Consider the following 27,659-nt stretch of genomic DNA (forward strand, 5'->3'; position numbering starts at 1 on the left):
AGAGGAGTGACTTTAAAAATTTCTCCCTGTTCGTTCATGAGTATTTTCAGCGTAAACTGGCGCCAGAAATAAGACTTTGCATCTCATAGGAGGTTTAAGGCACTAAGAAAGCGAGTTATAATAAATAGTAGTTTTAAGAAAGCGCCACGTGCAGGATCATGTGCAATAGCTCAGCATTAACATGAATGTGACGGTTGTGGCGGAGCGCTTCTAACCACAGGGACGATTTTGAAGTTTGTTGGAACACGCCACGCTCGGATTATCAAAAGCGCATTTTCTTCAACGATTTTTGGGTGGACGAAAGCAAAACAGAAGGACAGCCACTCTCTCACTGCTTAATACCGCGCAATAACTTTGAGAGATATTCCACCACCTTTGACTTCTTTCCAGACTACGTACAAACTACGGTGAGTAAAAATCGAGTAAACATTTAATCACTTAACGTTAGTTAAACAGATTGTGAACTTGTAGGGTTAGAGAGTCTGTTTTAACAGTTTCCAGTCAGTTCTGATCACGCACATCACAACTTCTGATCATAAGATGTCATTTTGTTGCATTTCATCACAACTTTAGTTAGTTTATGTGTAATTTAGCAGACACCAAAGCAATTTACTCTAACGTTACATTTTGATGTCAACAGCGTTGCAAGTGTCATACTTTACCAGCTGAGTTATAGATCAAGTTAGAGTTATATATGTGTTATTTAAATATATATATATATATATATATATATATATATATATATATATATATATATATATATATATAAATAATCAATTATGCATAAACTTTACATTGGTGCGTCTTGGCTGCTACCTCCCCGTGCAATAACTCTCACTCAATGGCTGTATCACAAATCACAGTGAGCCGCCAACCTAGACATCTGGGCTGAGTTGGTGTCTAGGTAAAATGCTGTCTAGGTAGGCAGCACATTAGGTTTTGAGACGCAGGCTTTATGTGTGCTGTCACTGGAGCGGAGAATTGTGCACAATGGGGAGTTGTGCGCGGAGTGTTAATTAAAAAGAGACCCGTTTTAATGAAACGGCGAAGCGTGTAGTTATATGGCCCCAGAGCGCATTATTAAAAGAGAAGGATATACTGCTAATCTGCGGTGGTGCCAACCAGGGTTTGGTCATTTGCTTACTGGACTCGCTACTATTTTTAGATCCTATGGCGTTACGCTCATTTATTTTAATTATCACCGACTCGCACTGGGTTTGTGCGCAGTTATTTGTTCTCCTAACCGACGTGTTTTGACACTAAAAATTCACATTTACTAGTGAAATTGTATTAAAAAGGCGAAATATACGGGCGTTCTCGCGTTAGTGAGTTTCTATGGAGACCGTGCGGTTCGTTTTCAACAGACGTTCAGCCCCACTAAAGGAAAAGTTGTGGCACAACCATAAAACATAATAGTGTGTTCTTAAGACTTCTACACCAGGCTAGTAATTGATGATATGTGATTTGTCTAATAGTGTGTAGACCCATCATTTGCTCCGTCAAGCCGACACCAATCCATCAGTCTGCGCTCGGACAGCGACGGTATTGTGTTTCTCTTCATTAGCTTCTGTTTTTGCCTCTTATTTCATCAATCAGCCCGTTAGTCGAGTGGAACTGAACGAGCCTCCCCCTCGCTGACCTTTCTGATGACAGCGTTTAAATAACGAGAGAGAAAGAGAAGAGTTTGGTCTGTTTCCAAAGTAACGTTAGCTCCTCACTTCCAAACTAACGTTAGCAGTGACTTGGTTGAATAGGTTCAGTTTATTCATGCGTTTGGGAAAACAGGATGAATTCTCGACTTGAAGACCTTGAGGTAGCCTACAAGCTTTTTATTTGTATGTATGTTTTATTAATCTAATGTTGCTCCATTAACCTGGTATAAGATATCATTTACAAAAAGTTAACGTGGGTCTGTAGCGCTTTTAGACATTCTCCACTCGTTTATCTCATAATCTGCACATTTACAGTATCTACAACCATTTGCCCAGATTTGCCTGTTTTAAATTAGCAGTGACCTTTAAACAAACTTTCCTCTCCTCTAGTCTAAGCAGTATGTAGGCTATGTCATATTTTGCTAGCCTTCTAAGTAAGTTAAGGAATTGGTCACAACACAATGCAGACTGCCAAAAGTATAGGCCTATAGCGTCACGACTCCTGCTACCCTGTGATAAGAAACTACATTAAGCCTCATAGCTTAAGAAATGTTGTCTCCAAACGTTTCCAGTGAAGGATTAACTTACCTAAGTTATTAGAGGGATAATGTAATTGTTCAGTATTGAAACAGCCAAGCCTCAAAGCGTGTGATATTCCTCCAGGGTCCCATTCAACAGCATTGTCTCTCTAGCTCTCAGGTCTGCAGGAAAAGGATAATTAAAAAATGGGGGATTTGCATTTTCATGAAATTAACTGTTGCAAAGTTATTTGGCAACCTGCTTTGCAACGGCAATTCTGCAGGTGTGCGGGAAAGACAATGTATGGTGCTTGTTACTGGTGTCAGTTATGGAGAAAAGGTCCTGAGGCAAAATCTGTTTGTGTAGAAGCACTGAATAAATTTACTTTTGGTTCAGGTTTATAATCTCGTACAGCTGGTCCCAATGCATTTAATAAGATATCAGGCTCATAGTTTGTGTAAGGCTTACAAAATGCCCAACTTTGACATGACAATGAAAAGATTAGAGCCAAGGGTGTCGGAAATTGGTTTAAACTTGTGCCTGGCAAATTCTCCAATAAGAATTCAGGCATGTATGTTCATGTCAGTTTTGGGATGTCACTCTGTTTGTAGGGGAAATACTTATACAGCTCTCTGAGTGTTATGTTGGACCTGTTTGGCCAGTTTTATCAGGTAAGGTGAGGGAATGTAAACCACACATGTGCACAAGATCTTGCGAGGCTATTTTTCTGCAGATTGCTAATTCTTAGCTTTAGGATTTCTCCATTTTCATGTTGAAAGATCTATTTCATGATTCCACTACTGCATAAACTGTGCAAGGTGCTTTACCAAAAACGTGTTTCATTCCCTGTGTCATCCAAAGTTTAATGGGATAGTTCCCCCCCAAAATGAAAATTCTGTCATAATTTACTCACCCTCATGTCGTTCCAAACCTGTAGGCTATGACTTACTTTTTCAGTAACACAAAAGAAGAGGGGCTATTTTAAAAATATGGACAGAAAAAAATAACACTGAGTTTTTTCCTAATGTGCTTCTTTTTGTGTGTCTCACAGATGACACAAGGGTGAGTAAGTGATGACAGAATTTTCATTTTTGGGGGAACTGTCCCCTTAGGAGAGTCTATAGTATCCATTGGCACTGTTCAGGCTCCTGTTTGTGGGAAAGCACGTGGCGGTTGATATCTTATGTCCGGCACAAGGCTGGGAAGACCGATAGGACCTGAGGAAAGCATTCCCACTCCTTTGGAGCAAAGCACAAAGATCCTTCCTGTTGCTTTCCTCTCCTCTTTTGACCCCTGGTCGACCCTACCAATCAACAGGGCTCAGTTGTGACCTCTAACCTGGCCTCCGTCTCCAGTGTGCTGCCGACTGACCTCTCCTTTAGAACAACAGAGGGAGGAAATAACAAGTGATATAGCCTCAGCCAGATGTCCAAAGCCTCTTCCTCACATTGCTGCAGCCTCTCCAAAAGGAGAAAACTGCACCGACTGGTCCTCACAGGATTTTGCTGAGGTTTTCCAAATGCAGCATAGAAGCTTGCTTTGTGTCTGTTCAGAAAACAATGCAGAGATACAAAGTTATTTTTAGAAATAAAATGTGCAAGCATTTCCTAATATGTCTGAGGCTGAGTGTATGTATGGTGCCTCGAGTCTGAATGTCTTTTGCTTAGTTGGACGACCTGACCTTCTCAAACCACAATCTTCGTGTTTATTTTAAATAATGTTAGAAAAGGTAATATGTTGGCCTATAGCTAGACTTACTAAAACTGTACTTGTGTGTAGTGTGTGTGTGTGGTGAGGATGGTTGGTGGTTAGACTGAATTCATCCTTCTAGAACTGCATAAGGCTGTTTATTGAGAGAGGGAATAGTTTGCTTGCTCGCAGGGAAACGGCTGGTGAACAGTAACTCATCAAGGGAATACACTCGACATAAGTGAAAACATACTCAAACTAAAATCATCAGACAGGGAATGACAAATCAGCTGCACTTCCATTAGGAAAACATCATTAACAGTGGTTGGTGTTGTGATTGAGTTCTCGTGTCGGTTGAAGGCTGTTTACCGCAAGGCATTCCAACTGCAAACTAGGACATATTAAAAATCTTGGAAAAAGTTGTTGGAGTTACGCCTCTGAATTATTTTTGTTTACATGGTACTGTGAGAAATCAAGGTGATGTTTGTAAAGTCTCATATCTCGGATAAGGATAGCTAGATTTCTAGATTAGTGGTGCTCTCATTTGGAGATGTCACACTGATATGACCCCTGTTCTCGGATCAGCATTCACACTCTTGTGATAACGTATTCTGAAAGGGAACAGACTTTACTTTTGGTCCTTATGGTTTCAGTTACTGCCATTTGAAACCTGCACTGCCTCCAGCTGGGTTTGATCTCCACTCATATTTGCAATGAAAGTTCTGGAAATGAGCTGTAGATGTAAACTGATAATGTTAAGGCAGATTTAAAAAATCTGTGGACTACATCATTTCCATAGAATTGCCTGCAGCATGAGATTTATTTTAGTTCCGAGGCAATAACATTGCACTGTAAATTTGTGCACTTTTTATTTTTATTTTTTTAAACTAACTTTTCTTGAGGTACTTCAACTAACATCATTATGTTTGTACAAACACATTTTGAATGCATTTAATTATAAAAACCGATATGATGTGTTGTTCATGATGTTAACTAACTATTGTTAATAAAATATCACATCACATTATAATAGGGGCTCGGTTGTTTAGCAGTGCCTATATGACTTTATGAATTTTAGAAGCACCTGGTTCTCGTGCAAGAGCAGGTTGTTTTCTAGACAGACTTGTGTACCTCTTCATTGGTGAACCTCTGCCAAGACATGCATTGAGCAAAGTTTCATCCTCTGTTTCATTAACCGTTTACAGTTCTGCTATAGCCAACCACATTTTTTCTCTCATTGCTCTGATTGTGGGATAAATATATGGTAAATGGTGAAGTCACAGTTATGATTGTTTCCTAGAAACCTTATTTACTTAATTAATTTGCTCTTAGCCAGTATAAAAATGTTACAAAATATGCTAAACACCATAACTGGCCCTTATACTGTATGTAATCATAACTTAAAGAAAATGGAAAATATATAATATCTCAATGCTTTAAAAGATCTCTGCTGTTGAGGGCTTGCAATACTGTTGTTGTGAGCTGACTGGTTGCTTTTGAGTATGAATATTCCTCACTCAGAATACAAAAGAATGGTGATATAAACAACAACGAATTTTAGATGTGATAAAACCCTGAACTTTACAAAGCAAGAACCTAAAGGTGAGCACAGACACATAGAAATAATAAACATTATGCAACCACATTATGTATTCAACTTGCAGTGCATTTTAGGAACCTAAGCACCAGCAGAGTACTGTAAACATATCCTATTACACTTAATCTGTAAATCTACCAGAGGATACTGTACTGCTACATCAGTCATTTTCCTGGCCCGGTTTACTGTTATTTTCTGTAATAAATTGTAGGAAAATACTGTAACATTTCCTTATTATAATCCCAATTGGTCAGTCAGTTTTATGGGATGGGGGGTGTTGAAAATTAAATCCGCAATAAGGCAAGAAATATATCTGTCCCATTACTCTGCTATGATGTTTTCTTAGGATCATACGAATGAATGTATTATGGTGATTTGTTTGAAGAGGTTTGTGGGAACATCTCTAATGGCTGATCTTCTGATAGTGGTGGAACTATCTGGCGTCTGGATAACACAGGCCAGATATGCTGATTTATGAGCTTCTCCGCTTTGTCCCGCAGGCAGGCGATGGTGAACAGCCGTGTGGAATCCACCGCCGTGGCGGTAACAGGAGGTAGTGGCGGGGCCGTGCGCTCATGTGCAGGATGCGGAGGTCGGATCTCGGATCGCTTCCTGCTCTTCTCCATGGATCGGTACTGGCACACGCGCTGCCTTAAGTGCTCCTGCTGCCAGGCTCAACTGGGAGAGATCGGCAGCACCTGCTTCAGCAAAGGAGGAATGATCCTCTGCAGGAACGATTACATCAGGTACTAAATGAAATGGGCAGTCAGGGATTTGGTGGGACTGAGATAGAAATGTTGAATAAGACCAAATAAATGATGTTCCTGGTCACGGCATCAGTTGTAATGTTAGATGAGGAGGACTGGAAACAAATCAACAAAATGTCATTGATTTGTGAACTTGATCGTTGTTTTATATCAGTTGACATATCCATATCTCCTTTCCAGATTTAGTAGTGCTTCAAGGCTACGTTCACACTGTCAACACCGTCCAAATCCGATTATTTGTGTATCCGATTGGAATCTGATCTAAAATTGACTGTCCACATTGTGTAAAGGAACTGTTCAGATCCAATTTGTGTGTCCATGCCACTCTTTTGTTTTCTGGAATATCTGAATTGGTTTCTATGGCAATGGAGTTGCATTGGTAAGTATACGTCAAAAACAACAACAGCAACCGTAACATGGAGGGGTTTGCAATAGAGATGTTGTTTTCTTTACAACATGACAATGTGTGGCCGCCGCGCTGGACTACTGTCTTCTGAGGCAGCGGCAGCACCGTAGGAGGCTAGTATGAGTGGCTTTATTCCGTGCTGTCGTCTCTGCCAGTTTCAAAACCTGTCTCTGATGTACCGGTATTGCCATTTTCTGCTCGTCCGGCACTTTGCAACAACACAGCATTGTTTCTGCAGCGATTTCAGCATGTTTCTATAACAACTTCTGACGTTAACGTTTTATGTGGCGTGAGAAAGTCACATAAACCACACGAAATCCGATCAGAACAATCAGAAACGGATTTCAAGAAATGCCATTTGAATAGGATTTCAAACCACATATGAATGTAGCTTAAACCTGATTTGTAAAAATCGCATTTCACGTGATTTTTTTTGCCGTTCACACTTGCTAAATCTGATCGGATTTCAATAGAATATACACAAAAATCGGATTTGGACTGACAGTCTGACCGTAGCTTAAGTTCAGGTGAATGGTCTGAAAGGCTCAGGATATTTAGACGGGCTTCCACAGACTTGTTGTAAATTTGTGCTTCATATTTAAACACAAGAAAACCGATAAAACCCTCCACACTTCCATATCTTGCTACCACTTCATGCATAATCAAACAGCCATTTTTTTTCTTTTTATGACGTTAGTTATCTTGTGCAACTTTTGGTTGTGCAAGGTTTTTCTATTTCTTGTTTAATACTTTTGTCCAAGATCAAAATGTAAAGTTTAACACACATTTAAATGAGTAAACAACATGTTAATTTGTGAAAATAATTTTCAGATTTTTAATGCAGCGTATGTCATGCTTATTTTAGACATCTTTTCTGTGGCAACTGCGTGAACTGTAACAGGCAAGAAAAAAATCCCCAATTATGACAGGAAGTGTGTGGGTGCATGTAACATGGCATCTGGAGCAGCCAACACTCCCCACATGTTTTTCATGTGCTGTACACTGCTTTAGATTCAAGCTGTATTGTTTAACCACACAGTCAGTGATCAAATTAGAACTAATTTTTTTTCATGAATTTGGACTAGTCTGCAAAACAACCGTAACCTTGATTTGCAAACCCTAACAATTGATCGTTTATTTTTATGGCAGTTTTAGCTGAGGTCTATGATTGCATATGTGCTATATGATGATTAGATTACATAACTCTTTGATTGAATTTGCCCTCTATTCCCTTGTATATTTTGAGCTGAAGGCTCCAGAGGTGAGGAGATTAGATTGGTTTATAATCGCTGAGGCTTTGAAATTGACCTCTGTGTGTTTGGATGTGTGCAGTGATGCAGTGGCCCATGACGGCACGGCATTGTTGCCTGTTAGACCCACTCTGGTTTGTTTGGACCTCAACCAGGGATGTCTGACTATTTGGCATTGCCATGCAGATGTTTTTTTTTTTTTTTTTTGTGCCTGTGATTGCTGTAGAAGTGCCAGAGATGCCTGCTCAAAAGTCAAACAATCTCTCTGACCCCAAAATCAAAAATAAACTGTGCAGTCCTGCCATATTTGAAACCAATATCACTGATGCAAAATATCTGTCATAGTTGATTCTTATAGCAATTGACAAACAATATTTTTTGTTTTTAAATTATTTTGAATTGCTCCCACATTTACTATTTTTAAATGTGTATTATGTATATTAATATAATTGATTAATATTAGCTATTATTTTATGTTAATGTATTTGATATGCATTTTATACTGATACGAAATAATGATAATTATTAATTCAGATTTATTGATGTATTCATATTCATATTGATGCACATTACTTTATTAATATACCTATATAATATAAATGGGTTTGAACGTGCATGGGACTGACTCAGATTAAAAATAATATAAAATCTAATTTTATATAATTAATAAATTATAATTGTATATTAGATTCCTATCTATTATTGTTGTTGTTGTTGTTGTTGTTGTTGTTGTTGTTGTTGTTGTTGTTATTATTATTATTATTATTATTATTATTATTATTATTATTATTAATAATAATTATTTATAATTATTTTATGTACATTTAGATTTATTATTATTATTATTAGTTGATGTAGTTGATATTCATATTCATATTATTATTATTATACATAGGCTATATAATATTAAAAATAGTTTGATGTGGGACTGACTGAACTGGTGAAAAATAATTAAAAATAAATAAATAAATAACATTTTTATTATTATATTATTGATTATATTAATTCAATATAGTGTATATTATGCCTATTTTATATAATGTTTCACCAGTTAAGGTCTCCTTTATTGAGTTACTGCACAATGACTCACAACCTATCAGTACTTGTTTCATGACAAGTTTGGGTTAACAACTCAAGTGAGAAAGAAAATACTTTTTTTTTTTCCTTGCAAAGGACATCTCTTACAGCACTATAATTCAGCAAGCATGTTATAAGTGTCAAGAGTGGTCTTGTGGATATTCCCTTTAATAGTGAATGTAAGGTGTACTCAATCTGCAGTGTATTAAATATGTATAATACAGCTAATCAAAAGGGCAGAGCTTCATTACCAAATGACACCGCATGGAGCCTGAGGTCTGATAAAAGTAGGGTGCATTAATTAGGGAGAACAGAGCTCCTTTCTGCTGTCTCTTATTAAATTACTGTTTGGATTAAGATCAAAAATTCATTACTGCGAGCAGTCAGAGCTGGGACAGTGATAGCGGAGGAGGGGTTGAGAGAGAGGGTAGGGGGAAGAGGAGAAAGTGAGGTGGTGAGAATTAGCTGCCAAACTGGTCTGGTTACCGTCACAATAAAGACCCCTGAGAGGGAGCGGAAGAAAGGTTTCCTACTGAAACATGACTGTGACATGGTGGCTCCAGGTGTTCTGAATGAAAACAAGTTGTATGTGTGCGAGTGGAATGCTTGTATGTTGCGTGTTGTTTGTGTGCATCTGGGTTTTATCTCTACAACCGAGTGTGTGTGTGTGTGTGTGTGTGTGTGTGTGTGTGTGTGTGTAGATGCCTTTTTTTCTTTTTCTTTTAGCTCATCAAGAGCACGACTTGAACTCATTTGAGTGTTCTCCTAAAATTGCCCATAACAACCTCAAGCACAGGCAGCAGAGTAATCAAGTGCACCCTAATTAGGAGCCAAGGGTGGATCAGAGGCTCCTATAGCCACCCCCCACCCATTGCCACCAATTACACTGCCTCTCCAGATTAGCTGATAGGTTGCAGTCTAAGGACTATAGGGGCTTTGGTGCCCTGCCATCCAAGCCACGCACGCACAAACACACACATTGCAAAGCACTCAAACTTCAAGCTATGGGCGTAAAAGTGAATTTCCCCATGTGTGGAATGAAAAGAAGTGAATTAAGAACTTATAGAAGTTTTATTTTCAGGGTGGTTTGTGTCATTTTGCAATATGGTAAACAGTTTTTATCCCTCAAGTGAGAATGTCAATTAAAGAAACATGTATTTTGGATGTTAAAATGTATCAATATTGACTTGGTTTCAGCTGATCTCTTGTCATTCTTTTAAAATATTCTTGTTAGTATTAATTGCTGTTTTCCCCCCACTGTGCAGGTTGTTTGGTCACAGTGGAGCCTGCAGTGCATGTGGACAGTCTATCCCTGCCAGTGAGATGGTGATGAGGGCCCAGGGTAACGTCTACCATCTAAAGGTGAGCCATAGTTTGTTGTTAGCAAATTCTCATCTTTATCTGATTCATCTGTGCAGGTTTTATTTTTTTATATTTTTTTATGAGCTCCTCATTTTTAAACAAAATATAACTTGATCTGCTGGTGAAACTTTACCATAATTTCAATATATCCAAGAACAAAATGTTAGTTTAGTTCTCTTTATCTTGTTTGTATTCTAAGTAATGAATGCAAAATCGTGTTTGTAACAAAAACAAACAAACAAAAAATTACAAAATCAGAATATAAAAATGGTCAAATAAATTGAATTATACACTGAAGTGGTACTCCGTTTATTGTATTAGTGGGGAGAACAAGTATTTGATACACTGCCGATTTTGCAGTGATTGCAGATTGAATCTAAAACAAAAATCCAGAAAATCTCATTGTATGATTTTTAAGTAATTAATTTGCATTTTATTGCATGACATAAGTATTTGATGCATCAGAAAAGCAAAACTTAATATTTGGTACGGAAACCTTTGTTTGCAATTACAGAGATCATACGTTTCCTGTAGTTCTTGACCAGGTTTGCACACACTGCAGCAGGGATTTTGGCCCACTCCTCCATACAGACCTTCTCCAGATCCTTCAGGTTTCGGGGCTGTCGCTGGGCAATACGGACTTTCAGCTCCCTCCAAAGATTTTCTATTGGGTTCAGGTCTGGAGACTGGCTAGGCCACTCCAGGACCTTGAAATGCTTCTTACGGAGCCACTCCTTAGTTGCCCTGGCTGTGTGTTTCGGGTCGTTGTCATGCTGGAAGACCCAGCCACGACCCATCTTCAATGCTCTTACTGAGGGAAGGAGGTTTTTGGCCAAGATCTCGCGATACATGGCCCCATCCATCCTCCCCTCAATACGGTGCAGTCGTCCTGTCCCTTTTGCAGAAAAGCATCCCCAAAGAATGATGTTTCCACCTCCATGCTTCACGGTTGGGATGGTGTTCTTGTGGTTGTACTCATCCTTCTTCTTCCTCCAAACACGGCGAGTGGAGTTTAGACCAAAAAGCTCTATTTTTGTCTCATCAGACCACATGACCTTCTCCCATTCCTCTTCTGGATCATCCAGATGGTCATTGGCAAACTTCAGACGGGCCTGGACATGCGCTGGCTTGAGCAGGGGGACCTTGTGTGCGCTGCAGGATTTTAATCCATGACGGCGTAGTGTGTTACTAATGGTTTTCTTTGAGACTGTGGTCCCAGCTCTCTTCAGGTCATTGACCAGGTCCTGCCGTGTAGTTCTGGGCTGATCCCTCACCTTCCTCATGATCATTGATGCCCTACGAGGTGAGATCTTGCATGGTGCCCCAGACCGAGGGAGATTGACCGTCATCTTGAACTTCTTCCATTTTCTAATAATTACGCCAACAGTTGTTGCCCTCTCACCAAGCTGCTTGCCTATTGTCCTGTAGCCCATCCCAGCCTTGTGCAGGTCTACAATTTTATCTCTGATGTCTTTACACATCTCTATGGTCTTGGCCATTGTGGAGAGGTTGGAGTCTGTTTGATTGAGTGTGTGGACAGGTGTCTTTTATACAGGTAACGAGTTCAAACAGGTGCAGTTAATACAGGTAATGAATGGAGAACAGGAGGGCTTCTTAAAGAAAAACGAACAGGTCTGTGAAAGCCGGAATTCTTACTGGTTGGTAGGTGATCAAATACTTATGTCATGCAATAAAATGCAAATTAATTATTTAAAAATCATACAATGTGATTTTCTGGATTTTTGTTTTAAATTCCGTCTCTCACAGTTGAAGTGTACCCATGATAAAAATGACAGACCTCTACATGCTTTGTAAGTAGGAAAACCTGCAAAATCGGCAGTGTATCAAATACTTGTTCTTCCCACTGTATATATTCATTACTTCGGGCAGTCAGAGCTTCAAGTCTTTAGTGGTGATTATCGGCTGATAGCAATCTGTATGCACGCCAATGTATCGATGGGTAGTAATTTGTCATAGACTCTAATTTAAATTATTTACAATAGTCATCAGACTTAACTCTTTTTACAGACTTGTCAAATATATGATTAAATCTGCTCATTTTTGATCAGACTAGCTGATGCCTAGACACCTTCCAGTATGGGGAAGAAAAAAAATCACCATTTGCAGAATTACTTGCGCAACATCCTTGTACACTTGAATGGTTACAATTTCCGAACCAGTCCCAAACATAAGGGAATTTGTTTTGTACATTGCAGTTACCTAATTCCCTTTGACATTGGCATGTAAGCCAGCAGGAATTGCTCAACATAAGCTTGAGACAATGTTTAATAGTTAGATTTATGAAATGTTATTTCTTTTCGAGTATTTTATTGCAACTCCCTTAAGACTGGAAGTTGAAAGACTGAAATGCGTAATTCTTGCAAAACAATGACTTGGACCCACACATCCATATCTCTAGAGTGAGAATTAGAGGCATTATTGAATTAACGTATGTGTTTATGCTTTTCATTATTTGGTTGGAATGGAAACATCTGTAAAGGCCTAAAGTAGTCTATTTTTTGGGAAATATGTTTCTCTTTGAATTGTCAGCTGAAGTCTCGCTTTTACTGAACACGGATAGCAGGATAGTCTCAAGAGACGCCTGCCGAAACTCATCAACTAACCATTTTCCCAACTGCGCCACACATTCCTCCTTAATTATAGTGGTGTAGGTGTCAACCTGTCTTAATAATATTTGATTGGAAAAGGAAACCATTCCCTGATTAAGCTGAGTGGTTCGGTTTGGTTTCCCAGTGGTCCTTGTTTGCATAAGTTTTCAAAATTGGGTAACTACATCCTGACAAAATTTCTAATTTGTGAGTGTCTGAAGAAATGTGAGCTTGGAGTGTAATAGATTTTTTCAAACAATACAAATGTACCATATGTGTAGGTACTCTGGTCTCGCTCATTTCCCTATTTCTATCAGTAGTGGAAAACTACTGTTTATTTATAGGACTTTTCCCCCTCATATTGGTGGTTCAATTTCAGTCTATTTAAAGTGAGATAATGAAATATAATGAAAATTCACAGTCGCTGTGTCAAAATAGGCCTACTTCCATGCTATATAGTAGGCGAAAAACAGTATATGAGCCGAGTAGTATGTCCGAATTCATAGGATTCATAGTATTCATAAAACAGTAGGCAAAAAGTACCCGGATGACCTACTACTTCCACCAAGATTTTGAATTGTGCATTCGATAGACACTTTACTATCCCATGAGGCCACAGGAGAGGATTTGTGAATGTAGGTGAAGCGACGCAACTGACGCTGTAGGTCACATGACCATGACAACAGGGCGGATGTAGTACGTCCGATTTTTTTTTTTTTTTTTTTTTTTTTTTTTTTTTTTTACGGTCAAGTTCCAAACCAAATACAGTACCTACTATACAGTATGCAAGTTCAGCACCCATCTATCTCATTGATCTTGTAAACTATTTATGCTTTTTTTTTACCTTGTAATTTTTAATCAAAATGATCTTTCGCTTAAACATCCCCTTTCTTACAGTCGCCTGTAAGCTGGCATTTAGCCAATCTGCCTCTATCCAATCAACAACTGATTGATTGAATCAAGTTGCTACACTTCTTTTTTATTTATTTTTATATAATTTATTTCACACAGATGTATGTTACATTATGGAACTTCCGTTTCACTCGACTTAAATACTTTTTTTTGTGGTAAAATTGACTTGTTTTATTAAGAGATGCCAGTGAAAAAATAAAAAAAATAAAATGTTGCTTGTTTTTTTCTCTTCCACAGTGTTTCACTTGTGCCACATGTCGAAATCGCTTGGTGCCTGGTGACCGATTTCACTACGTCAACGGCACCATCTTTTGTGAGCATGACCGGCCAGGTGGAGCTTTGCTCAGTAGTCACCTGACACCCCTGCAGAGCAACACCCTCCTACCCGACCAAAAGGTATGATGAAAACACATTTTGTAAATGTACATTTCTGGTACCAGAAAATAGAAAAACATGTTTAAAAAATGAGAGAGATGACTAGATTGCATTATTCTTCCTAGTTGGAAAACAAACTGATTGGCTACTTGGTTCTTTTGACACAGGTTTGCTGAGGAAACATGGATGGATAATTTGCGGTGTGCCTTTTTCTTCATATTTTTCCTCACCTCTTCCCTCCAATCTATCATTGTGAATGTCCACGCCACTTTTGTGCATTCAGCCACCTTAGAAGGATTCAGAACCAAGCAAGTACTGTGAGTCACTTGCGAGACAATCACCCCATCGAGGGAAACGTAATCAAGTCGAAGAAAGACACAGAAGCTAAAAATGATCATGTGCACTCATGTGGTCTGTCTGGTTATGGCTGGGATAGCCTGACCCTGAGAGCCTTAGACTCCATAAAAGGGCAGCTCTATAATGCTGGGGTGATGCTCAACATGATTTTGTTCCCCTTTGAGAAGTTTCCCAAGGAATGTTGTGGACGTTACCTGGCATTTTGGACTGTAGGGTTCTATGGATGATGATTGATATCACTTCTTGTCCATAAAACAACATCCATATATAAAAAGACTGTTAAAAATTACCATTTTGATGCAGTGGTGGTTGTCTTTTGTTTACAGGCCAAGTTTTATCTTTCTTTTTTGAAAATGTTCTGTCGTCTTTGGTGCCTAAAGCATTTTTATGTCCAGTTTTCCCTCCTTTGTCATTAACTTCCTATTAGCAAGTAATCATACACATGCACAGTACAGATACGTGAACATGTATTGTTACGTCTACTCAAGTTTGACGTTATGAAGCGCTCTTTTTGAAAGGGTCGTAGTCTCCAGATGTAACGGCATGTTTTTTTTCCCCCCAATGGTTTGGTAGAATAAATTATATGTCTGTATGCATATTCTCTAAGAGAGACTGTTATTCAGTGTCTGCCAAGACATTTGTTGTGAAAGTGAGGGAGATTGAGAGTAAAATTGTGTATATTTCATGTGCTGTTGTATCGTGTTCAATGGTTGACCTGTTTCCTTGTGTCCTCCGTTTAAATAGAGGAACCATTAAAAAATAAGATATCTGTAAAAGGAAAAAAAAGTACTTAATTAAATAACTATAACCATCAAAAATGCTGTCTTGACATCTCTGCTCAGTGTACATCAACATTTGATGGTTTTGGCTTGGTGTGTTGGACACTCACTAGATGTCGAGACGGCTCTCCAATAGTCCCTGGCCAAAAACATGGTTCATTACCCTCCAGATTTCAACACAAACTCTTGCATCTGCATCATTACAGAGAGTAATGAAAGGCATTTGACTTGGCACTTTCTCTTTCTCCTGCCGTGATTTCAATCCGTGGGTCTTGCTAAAAGGAGGTCTTGTGCATCTTTGTGAACGTCGCTACAGAAATAAACGTTACGCTCCCCGCCCTTTCATCTGGCCCTCCTCTCAAGATTTAATTTACTTCTAAATCTGCCTTTCTCTGATCAGATTTGCAGAGGTATGAGAAGTTTTCTCATTATGACATTTCTGGTAATTGCTTTTTGGCATTAAACTCCCCAATATCTTGTTTATTTAATTAGCTAATTATACCCATCTCTCTTTTTTTCAACCAGCTACAGCCTGCACTCACAAGGTGTTCCTTTCCAATTTACTTTTACGATTAATAATAAAAAAAAAAAAAGAAGTCCTTTCCCTAGTGTTTCTTATAAGAAAAATAGAAGCCAAGCATACCTCATTATGGCTGTTGGTGGGTGTGTATGTGTTGGGTAGGGGGTGTAAAAGCCAGCTGTGACTTTTCACATTGAAGCATTCTGTGTGTTTGTGGGATCTTAAAAGTCCGGAGGTTAGATCATACTGAAAAAACAATGTTCAGTGTATTTCCCTTTATATTATGAAATGTTTATTACTTTTAAATAGACATGTATTGGGGATAGCCAGATGTTATTTTTTAATGTCGTCACAGTGCAAAACACTTTTATAATTTTTTTCAACAGAATAAAATCATTGTGATTTAATCTCATTACTCTTTTTTTTAATGTTGAATATAAACTGTATTATATGTAAAATTTGTATCCTTTTTTTTAATATACAGTTAGTATACAGAGTACCCTGGTGGTGTGCATAAAGGGTCAACTTGGTAAAAAGACTTCTTTTTTTTTTTTTTTACGGTATAAGTGGTCCTTTGTACATTATAAAATATATGCAGCTGTATATTTTAATGCAAGTCCCTCGCATTAGGATCATATTTAGGGCCCAGTAGCATCAAAAAGTAAAGAAAAAAAACTTTGATCACATATATCATTGTCAGAGCAAACATAAATCAGAAAAAAAATGTTTTGAAATGAAAGCTGCTTTGTGGTAAATGCATTATGGTCCATGTACTGTACTGTACTTAAGATTCAGTGATCCATAAATATTCTGTTGCCTGAGATCGTTAAGGAAAGTTAGGAAAAAAATTCATTAACCTATGCAAATGATCCTAATTGCAATTATCTCCAAATCTTGTTAAGTGAGAGGAGGGGTTATTTTATTTTTTGAGATTCACTAAGAACTCCCTTGGCCATTCGAGTAGCTCTTTGCATTCAAACCGATCATGCTTCAAATGTGCATTTCTAATTAGTCTGACATGTTCAAAAGCCAATTAACGGTTTCTCAAATCAGAGCTCTACCACAAGGTTTTGCCAACTTGTAAAGGAAGGAGAAACTTTATTTTTAAGTGTACTGATTTAAAGAAGCCCTTGTCTGTGAGGACATGCACGCAGTTTCCCCCCTTCTTTCTTCAATTCTCTAATTAATCCAATTAACACATGCAAATTGGTGTAATTACATTGTTTCCTCACCTCATGTTGTGTGAAGATGGGGAAGAAGCAGAACAGATGAAGAAGGGATATTTTTTTATCAGACAGTGAGGGATGCACAGACTGTAGACTTCCACATTACTCCTCAACAGTCGACCACATTGTGATAACCTACAACATAAAGACTATAACAATGGATCATGTATCGTTCCTTGTGCAGTTTATTCTATAAAAATATACAAATAACTGAATTAACTAATATAAATGAATACCTTGTAAGTCGCTTTGAATGAATGCATCTGCCTAATGCATAAATATATAAAATTCTAAAGTTGTGGGAGCAGTTTAAATGGTTCTTTGTGCATCATTTAATAATTCATTAACTCCCACAAGTGGATGAGAGCACTGACACATTGTAAGACGCCCAATATATATCCCTGTGTAATTAAATGTGTGCTAACCACAGCCACAGTAACTCTAATAACACAGAGATCTCCCACAAAGGCACACAAATCTGAAAATCTAATCCAATGTTCAGTCATTTAATATAATAAGTCATAGGAGAAGGCTTTTGGTTTAATACCCTGCTTGTGCTACTTCAGTGACCTGAAACTCTTGTGCACCGCTATCTTTTGTTTCAGCAGCTAATGGAGTCAGATCCTGTTGCCTGCCTCTGATATATATGGCTATGACCAGGCCTCCTTACTTGTCTCTGATCTGTTTTTAAGCTGCCAGCATCATAAACTCCACAGCTGTTTGGCTTCGGTGGTAGAGAAGCAGTGGAGAAGAGTGCCAAACCGCATTCTGGACAGAAAGAAATGGGGAGAGAGGCTGAAGACGTGTAAGGAAACTTTACAATCAGTTTAGATTCCCTGAATGTGTGTCTTCTTCAAGGTGAAACTATATACTGCGTAATGACAGATAAAAGATCAAATTCAGAGTATACCTTATTAAAGTGACATGACCTGAAGGCCAAGTATGGTAACCCATACTGCACACAGAGTAGTGAGTAGTAGTGAACACAAACTGTGGACACACATCCAGAGCAGTGAGCAGCCATTTCAAGCAGATCAGCCCAGAATATGAATGCAAAACACAGAATTTCTTTATAATGATTTTCTATGGAAAAATGCTTAATGGGTATGTTGCCTATAATAAAATAACTGGAGATGCCTGACACCGAAAGCATTACACATTTAAATCTAAAATGGCCATGCCTTGTCTTACATTAAAAATAAGGTGGAAAGTGAATACAAATGTTATCATTTCTGTGGTATTTGTATCAGTCTTTGCGTTTGTTTCTTTTAGGTTTCATTCAGGTCTCCTCTGTTGGAGTAGAACTGGCTAGGCGGCGCCGTGACAAAAAAACGAATCCTGAAACTGCAGCCTCCGGTATCGCAGGAATATAGTATTGGAAATACAAACTGATCAATAAAATGTAATGTCACTCGTTGCTTATTGTGGTTGTGGCTGGTTAAGACACAATGCTATCCCTTTCTTTCTTTAAACAGATAAATTAACCAGGAAAAAGAAAAAAGGGTAAAGGTTGAGGTGTTGCTGGCAAAATTGAAAGACAGGTCAGCCCTCATTAATGGCTCTCATTAGCAGACTTAGCAGAGCAGTTATTGTTGCTAATGACCATAACTGCTTTACTTTGGCCAGCCAGTCTGTTTTTATTTGGCAGATATATATTGTGAGGATATAATTTACTGACAGTCAGAGTACAATTTTGGTTGTCAGCTCATCTTAGTACCAAGGCATTTATGTGGTGGTCTCGCCCCTCAGGGACACAAGAATAGGCTCAGTAGACACTGTTGTCCCAGCAGCAGGGGGTGTGAGGTCACTTAAAGGGTTAGTTCACCCAAAAATGAAAATTCTGTCAGTAATTACTCACCCTCATGTTGTTCCAACCCCATAAGACTTTCGTTCAAAAAGTATTCTCGTCGCTTGATAAACTTAAGGTTGAGCCACTGTAGTTACTTGGACTATTTTAACAATGTCTTTACTAACTTTTCTGGGCTGCCAGATACCGATTACCTATAGCAGCCTATGAAGGACTGAGACAGCTCTCAGATTTCATCAAAAATATCTTAATTTGTGTTCCGAAGATGAACAAAAGTCTTACGGGGTTGGAACAACATGAGGGTGAGTAATTACTGACAGAATTTTCATTTTTGGGTGAACTAACCCTTTAAGCTCAGTGCTTAAAGTGGGGGAAAAAAAGTTCCGGTACTCTCTTGTGCACTGGCTGGCATATGCAAATCATTATCACATTTGAAATTTTAACAATGCAAAAAAAAAAAACCTTGATTGGATATATTGCTGGTACAATATGAATTTATTTACAAAAGGAACCATTTGCCAAACAACTGATTTGATACTATTATGTGTGCGTGATAATGGAAGTCCTCAGACATCAGGCCTGCAATGGTGCTCATCCATCAGAGGAGGCATAATCAAAGAACTGAATTATAGTAATACGGAATTCCTTGCACGACTAGCCTTTACATGATATTCATGCAGGTTATTCAAATTAGCATCATAAAAGTAATTCACGTATTACAATTCCTTACTAATCACCTAGACCTGACGCTTTGACTCTGAGAGGCTAAGTACCAGCAACATGTGAGAAGTGGCAGTATGCAAGAAAAAGTGCCAGTCCACATTGAGCACTGCTTAAGCTGCATCCGAAATCTTATAATGTATGTACTAAGTTTGTTTAAAACTTACTTCTCGACCACTAAAAAAGTGTGTTCTATGTGGTATGAATGTGTGTAGTATGAATGAAATTCAGACATACTACATCCGCCATGTTGTCTTTGTCATGTGACCTACAGCGTCAGTTGCGACGCTTCACTGTCATTCACAAATCCTCTCCTGTGGCCTCATTGCACACTTCAAAATCTCGCCAGAAATAGTATTATCAGGGTGTTTTTCGCCTAATGTTTTATGAATCCTATGAATTCGGAACTCTGCTCACATACTTTTTTCGCTTATTATATAGGAGGGTTAATTTCTCAGTTCACTGAACATCTGATGCATATGGCACACTAAAGTGGAAACATTTTTGTGAAGGCAAAAGTTCTGGGAGTTTTTAGATTCCTGAGTGATTTCATTTTATTAGTTGTGTGTCCTCTTACATCTACATTGGAAGATCAGGCAAAGTACCTCACTGAGAAGGGAATATCATATGCAGGTAAACATGAAAGTACTGATACGCTGTCCTATAGCACGCTGGTTTGTTAATGTAGCATAATTTACATGCCCCTAAACATGACATTGAACAAAACAAAACTGAATAGTCACTGCATGTCAGTCTGATGGCCACTTCCCGACTAAGTGGGCGGTCATTGGCCAATTTCAGAGGTTAAAGAACCTAGACCCTAAATCATCAAGCAAAAGTCTGGCTACGTGAGACTAGAGGTCAAAGTGTGTACATCACTGATAAATAAATGAGCATGATCTGAGCATAACCGAGAAGAAGCTGTATGAGAGGAGAAGGGAATGACAAAAAAGCTTTATTAGAGGGATGATGGAGGGGGGTGCAGGGATGCTGGACAGCAATTCCATCCAATCAGAAGACTTTGAATAATTAAACTGATCAGCTTAATTAGCTCAATTAAGTTGATTTGACCATGGAACATGGCCATATGGTGAGAGGAAACAAAAGAGGGGGGAACTAATTAAAAGTAAAATAATGAGGATTTTAATTAAGCAGTTCCCCAGACGTCAGCAAGCAGGGATCTGGAGTCATAATTAAAAAGTGCTGTGGTGCTGGCAACATTTTCTCCCCTCTGTTTTAATAACTGCGAGGGGCTCCATCCATCTAATTAAATCTGTAAATGAATTAGCAACATCGTGGGTCTTCGCTTCATTTTTTTTTTTAACAATCCACCTCACTTCTACGAATAACTTTGTGCACATGCTGCATGCACACATTCGAGTACCTGACACGTCTGCTGTTAATGAAATGAATCATTATTGATACACTGTCACAAAGTTACAGGCGCTTGCATATACCACGAGCAATGTGTAGACTCACCTCAGCGGTAGCATGCATGCGTGTGCGTATTTGTGTGGCTGCTGCTCACTCTTTCTTGCTCTTATACTGTATACATACATTTTACGTTACAGTAGAGGTAAAAAGAGAATCTATGCTACCACCTTGAACATTTTTGCTGTATAACTGCTCTAACCGAGCACCAAGCTTTGAAAAACAACTGCAAATTATTATAAACAGACTCGACTAAACAGACTGATTCATGGTGTAGATTCATGATCAAGAGTCATAGTTTAATGGAATTTGTGCTCATTTGTATATATTTCCATGTCCCAATCATATACCTCATATTGGATAAAATGTTCAACTTTTTTTTTCAAGTGAACATATTCGAATTTTATATATAGAGAGGATATAAATATTTTGCTGTATGTCTTTGCTGTGTTGCACTTCTAAAATGAAAAAAGGCAATTTATTAATTCATATTCTGTTTTTGTTCACTTCGCGTAACCAAAATGTTTGAAACAAAATGTGCATATTGTTTTTTGTTTTTTTGTAGTCATTTTATTGTCTCTCCTGTGCCCTCACCCTTTTAGTCTTTTGTAAAATAAATTGCTTTGAACTAATAAAAGCCATTTCCTTCATGACATCATCCTCCATGAAGTGACATTTCTGGCAGTAACAGAACAACACAAACATAAATTCTAACAATGGATATAATGGATTCTGTGGGTGATTTGGTTACAATTAGTTTGCACTCAAAAACATTCCATCGTCTTTAATAGAAATTATTGCTATTAATAAAAAAAAATACACACTACCATTCAAAGGTCTTCTATTCTATTCAGCAAGGATGCATTAAATTGATTAAAACAGACTTTTACATTGTTACAAAATATGTGTGTATTTCACATGTACTTTCTTTTCATCAAAGAATCCTAAAAAAAAGTTATCATGGTTCCCACAAAAATAATATTAAGCAGCACAACTGTTCTCAACATTGATAATAATAAGAAATGTTTATTGAGCAGCAAATCAGCATCTGAGAATGATTTCTAATGGATCATGTGACAATGAAGACTGAAGTAATGATGCTGAAAATTCAGCCATCACAGGAATAAATTACATATTAAAATATATTAAGATAGAAAACAGTTGTTTTACAGTAAATGGTAATAATATTTTATTATATAACAGTGTTTCCTATCATTTTTGATCAAATAATGCCTTGGTGTGACCGAGACTTTTCGAAAACATTTTGAATGGTAGTATATATAACTACAACATGGGGATGTTATTTAAAAAAAGAAAGAAAATAGGCCTATATGTTTCTCTAAATGTACTGCATAACAAGAATGACCCATTTAAATATTTTAGAAACGTCTAGAACACTCCACGTAGTGTCTTATTAGCTCCCTGTGTTTCTGCATTTGTGGTCCCTGTCCAGACCTGATCCCTCTAGTTAATTGTCTGGGTTACCTTCAATTGCCTCAAAGGCGGTTTGTCCTACAGAGCAGCAGGAGAGCATGCTGTGGATTAATTGCTTTGGTTTTGATGCACTATTCCCCTCTCTTGTGAGTACAGTGGAGAGATGCTGTGTGCTACTTTATACAACAATGGACCGACACCTGCTTGTATACACGTAAGCATGAACACAACACGTTTAAAATGACACAAATGTTTGTCCTCAGTTCCAGTAGCACAGCTGAACGCTTGAGTAACTTTGTAAGCTTTGCAGTGGACCTCATTACGAGATGTCTCATGAAACTTGATAGCATGCAGCTCTTGGCCGATGGCTAACATTGGGTGGCATGACCTAATCTGGGCCTAAGCTTCCAAATAACTCCTTAATGAGGATTTTGTCACAAATGCAGACATATTAAAAATTAAATAAGGTATATGGAATTACATTTGACCCTGTCATATCTAAAGAGATGAATAGTGAAAACTCAAAAGCTACTGACCCAGGGCCCATTCCACTTCCACACGCATAATGCTTCACGATTGAACTTGCGGCCAGAAAAACTGATTCTGTATATGTTTTTGGACAGAACACCCACCCAGATCTGCTCTCCGTGGCGTGCTGATCTGAGTTCTTGAACAGCTGGTCTAGGGTCGGCTTTAGAGGGGCCGCCGTGACCCTGGGAGCTAATTAAAGCAGATAAGAGCATTAATGAGCTCCAGTCTGATCAAAGGGCCGCAGCTTGGCCCGGGTGGTAGGAGATGTAGCAGAGATTGGAGGGGAGTTCTGTTTACCCCTGTCAGGGTCAGTAATTGGGAGGGGAGGTGCACAAGCTGTTCCTTTTGTGCGAGCTGAATACCTTCACTGCGGACTGTGAGTGGACCACGCCAATAGCTTTACACATTAGTTGCATTCCATTCTCTGGTCAAATGGTGTTTCTAGTCAGGGAGTACTGACCCCTTCAAGACCATTTCCTGATTTTTGTTTTTGTACACTTCACTCTAAACCCTAATAAGGTAATCAGTTGATCAACATCAAAAATTTCATGTCTATAGTTATATACAGCTATAATATTATACATTGTTAGCTAACGTCATGTATTCAGTAAATCTAACACAACAAATGTGTTAGGCAGCAATTACAACTTGTGCTTGTGATGATTACAATGTAAGGACAATATTAGGAAAATATTTGAAAGTTTTGCTTGTTGATCCAAAATTGCCGTCATCTGAAATCTTTGCAATTGTTGGCATCGCCTGAAAAGATTACCAATGCTGGATCCAAACTGGAGTTTCTGCAATCTGTAGGATGGGCAAATAAGTTAGCAGGACTTTAATTTTGATTTTGTACTACATAAGCATGTTAATTGCAATTTAATTGAAGCATAGAGTGGTGCAGGTATGACGTCAGAAGTCTAATTCGCAGCTGGTTCCTTCAAGATTTTCCTATGGAGTTTTAATTGTTTTTTTAATTTATGTGTAAAATAAAGCCTGTGGTAGACATACCTTGACAACACTTTGATGTTTTGTTCAACAATGTAAATTACACACATTGTAAAGTAAAAGTGAATTTTGAAGCAGTTATTTTTAAGTGTGTGCAGTGTACGTTGTAGCAAAACAAAACGTCAAAGTATCGTCAAGTTATGTTTACCACAGGGTTTATGTTACTCATAAATTGAAAACCCCCATTACCCCTTAAGCGCATACCTCGGGTCTTTAGTGACCCGGGACATCATTCACTACCCTCCTCCTCGTTCATTTTTTAAAGTTAGACATCAACCTTCTCAGTATTCCTCAATCAATTCATTATAAACAATATAACAATTTTTGTTTTGTTTTTTTTATAGAAAATGCCTGTTTTCCCATTCATTTTTTGGTAAAAATTGTATAGGGTCACTAACGACTCGAGGTATGTAAGTGTAAGTTTATTTTTTTTCCACAACAATAATTGAATCTTTGATGACTGAATAAGTGCAATTCACCTCGACCTAATGGTAACCCCTGCAAAACTGCAACAGAAACCACTATGAATATTGGGATTCATTAAACATAAACACCAATACATCTCTCCAAGTCGGCACTAAACGGAAGTTGTGATAATCTTTTCTTCCCTATTGTGGCGTATATCTGAGTGAAAAGGCTTCTTGAACCAGTCTCTGAACCTGTTCACATGAGCATCATGATGCATGCGTGTGATGCTGATGCAAGAACAGCATCAGAGACTGAGAAGGAAGAGAAGAAAAAAATTTTGCACAAAAAGTATTCTCGTCGCTTCATAACATTAAGATTGAACCACTGTAGTCACATGGACTATTTTAACAATGTCTTTACTACCTTTCTGGGCCTTGAAAGTGGCTAAAACGTTGCAGTCTGGGGTTAGAAAGCTCTCGGATTTCATCAAAAATATCTTAATTTGTGTTCCGAAGATCTTACGAGTTTGGAACGATATGAGGGTGAGTAATTAATGATAGGATTTTCATTTTTGGGTGAACTAACCCTTTTAAGTACAATGAACTTTCAGTAATGTTTGAGGAAAATGAACACATTTCATGCTTTTACAGTGGAAAGACTGGAATTGATCTCCTGTAAAAGTTGTGTGGGATGGTGAATTTATGCAAGTGAAGCTCACAGTCAACAAAAATGAGCGAGCATGTGCACGCCATGGAGAGGATGGCCACCTGTATTCACTGCAGGGTGTGGGAATGTCCGACTCAGCCTGACCTTACCGCGTCCCCTGCTGCTGGAGGAAAAACTCGTTATCTGAGAAATCCCTGCTAATTACGCCTGCTGCTTACAAACGTGCATGCACACACTGACACAGCCAAGAGTGTACGCCTAAAAAGACACGAGACACAGTCACCCGAGTAGTTCTGTAGGAATCTGCATCCAAATAGCTGAATTTTTCTGCAGTTACAGCCGTATTTCCTTTCAGTGTTTAATTTAGACTTAAGTTGGTACTGTGCTAAGTAACCGAATGATATTAAAGTCTCTCTCACTCTCTTTTTCAGTCTCTCTGTGATGAAGGCTGTGAGCCAGCCCGTCTCTCAGTGGGACCGGGACGAACACGGGCCTTCATTAGCACTCCCTAATTAGGAACAGATGCAATTTACAGCACGGGGCCCACACCAAGCAGCACTGCTCTCTATTTCTCCCTCCCTGTTTTTCTGCTTCCTCTTTCTTTTCTGTCTGCCTACAGAATCATTTTGTTTCTCTTTCTAAATTCTTCATTCTTTTGATGTTTTGTGTGATTTTGATAAATGATACTTGGATTTTTGTGCTATATTTTGCTTATCCTGCTCTCTCAAGCAGATTCACTCGCCTCACACTTGCATAGTCACAGAGCCACATGTGTAATTAAGGACACTTCCAACTCCATTACACCATGCTGGTCCAGTGCCACCCTCCCAAATCGCCCTCTGTTTTTCTGTCTCGTACTTATTCTCTCCATCCTAAAGCCAGAACCGGGTTTATTTATAATGAATAGTTTCATTCTCTACGGACTAGAGCTAGAAATGAAATGGACTTCAGATTTTGCACCAAATCTAGCCTGACTCAGCTGTCTCTTAAATAACGGCCATGTATGCGCTTGTAATGAGTGCCTCCGCAGACATCCCTGTGGGAATTTAAAGGAAATTGCTAGGAATTTTTATCTGGTTATTTGAAAACAGCATGCATGCTGTTTAAGACAAGCCAGGAATTTCTACTGGATTTGCTAATTACACTTTCAATATCACAATTTCAATTCATTCATTGACACCGGAAATGCATTTCTTTTAACTCATATTATCCTGGATATCACTTAGCATTTGCATTAATAATATGAAAATGGCCAATATTATAATGGCTCACTTTACTGTATAAATATATATTAATAGCAAAAAATCTATATTGTGGGGGGAAACAAACTCATCAGTCAGCTTCCTCTCAAACTTACCATGCCTATGAGCTATAAAGAACAAAATGAACGAAAATAGGAATACTTTTGTATTGTTTTGGAGGACTGTGAGATGAATAAACTTAAACGTATAAACTTTTTGAAGCGACAAAGGGGTAGTTGCGTAGCTGTCTATGGAGGGACAGAAAAGCTCTCAGATTTAATCAAAAAGATCTTCATTTGTGCTCCAAAGATGAATGAAAGTCTTATGGGTTTTGGAACAACATGAGGGTGAGTAATTAATGACAGAATATTCCTTTTTGGGTGAACTATACCTTTATGTTTATTTAATTTAATCAGCCCTAATATGTTTACATTTATTTCATTCCATAAATGTACAAGATTTTAGATTTATATGTAACTTGCAAATAAGGCACATCACACAGGCAATTTATCATACAATAGATTTACGCGAAAACGTTTGCTACTTAACTTTCAAAAACTGTAATAGAAAACATGGTTATTCATTGAATGTCTTTTGGATCTGGTTTATGGTACATGTTTGTCTTGCCAGCCTCACAATGCCAAGCTGGTGCCGAATATTAACGCAACCTTATGCTCTTCTGCCTGCTCCAAACTTCCAGCCTGATCCATCCATCCATTTGGTCTGTTTTCCCTAAACTCTCACAGCAGCCTAGACATAATCTCCATAATTACCCCTTTAAAGTCGACACAGAGTGCGAGAAGCCTAAGCCAAAGGCCCCTAATTAGACACCTAAAAATAAAGAGGGGACTTTACGGGCAACGTGGGCAGTTTGGGGAATGTTTTAATGAGGAGGGCTGGAGCTGACAATAGTGTTACAGTCATTTGTTGATTAGGGCTGCTGACACCCCCTCCAGCCCTCCACCCCTACCACGTATCCACAGCACTCTTCATACAGAAAAGGCTACTGTTGGCAGGAAAGACTGGTCAGACGTCACACTTTAAACATCCTGCTGAAATCACATCACCTGTTTCAGTTTTCTATATACACTGCTTCTATAAATACGCTTCTGAGAAGATGATGTTATGCCACATTCAGTATTATGAAATGTAAACACTTACACTTGAATAAGCAGAGCTTAACTTTCATTTAGTTCACTCAAAAATGGAAATTCAAACCTGTATGACATTCTTTCTTCTGCAAAACACAAAAGCATGTTTGAAGAACAGGTTTTGTCCTTAAAATGAAAGTCCAAAACAACACAGGACCCCACTGACAT

General features: G+C 38.3%; 1 protein-coding gene across 3 annotated transcripts; it reads left to right on the plus strand.

The window, feature by feature from the left end:
• Positions 1–15,257, plus strand: lmo4a (LIM domain only 4a; the record flags this gene model as incomplete). Of its 3 annotated transcripts, none has more annotated exons than XM_084115807.1 (5): positions 1–407; positions 5,958–6,203; positions 10,223–10,319; positions 14,078–14,236; positions 14,383–15,257. In XM_084115807.1, the coding sequence occupies exons 2-5, from the start codon at positions 5,965–5,967 to the stop codon at positions 14,389–14,391; spliced, it is 504 nt and encodes a 167-aa protein (XP_083971933.1). In that variant the 5' UTR covers positions 1–407; positions 5,958–5,964. The 3 variants fall into 3 exon arrangements, with proteins under 3 accessions (XP_083971933.1, XP_083971935.1, XP_083971934.1); XM_084115808.1 differs by lacking the exon at positions 1–407 and adding an exon at positions 986–1,813; XM_084115809.1 differs by lacking the exon at positions 14,383–15,257 and having other exon boundaries at positions 14,078–14,242.
• Positions 15,258–27,659: the final 12,402 nt, after the last annotated feature.

The sequence above is a fragment of the Abramis brama genome, assembly GCF_963993115.1.
Source record: "Abramis brama genome assembly, chromosome: 5".
Classification (NCBI taxonomy): Eukaryota; Metazoa; Chordata; class Actinopteri; order Cypriniformes; family Leuciscidae; genus Abramis; species Abramis brama.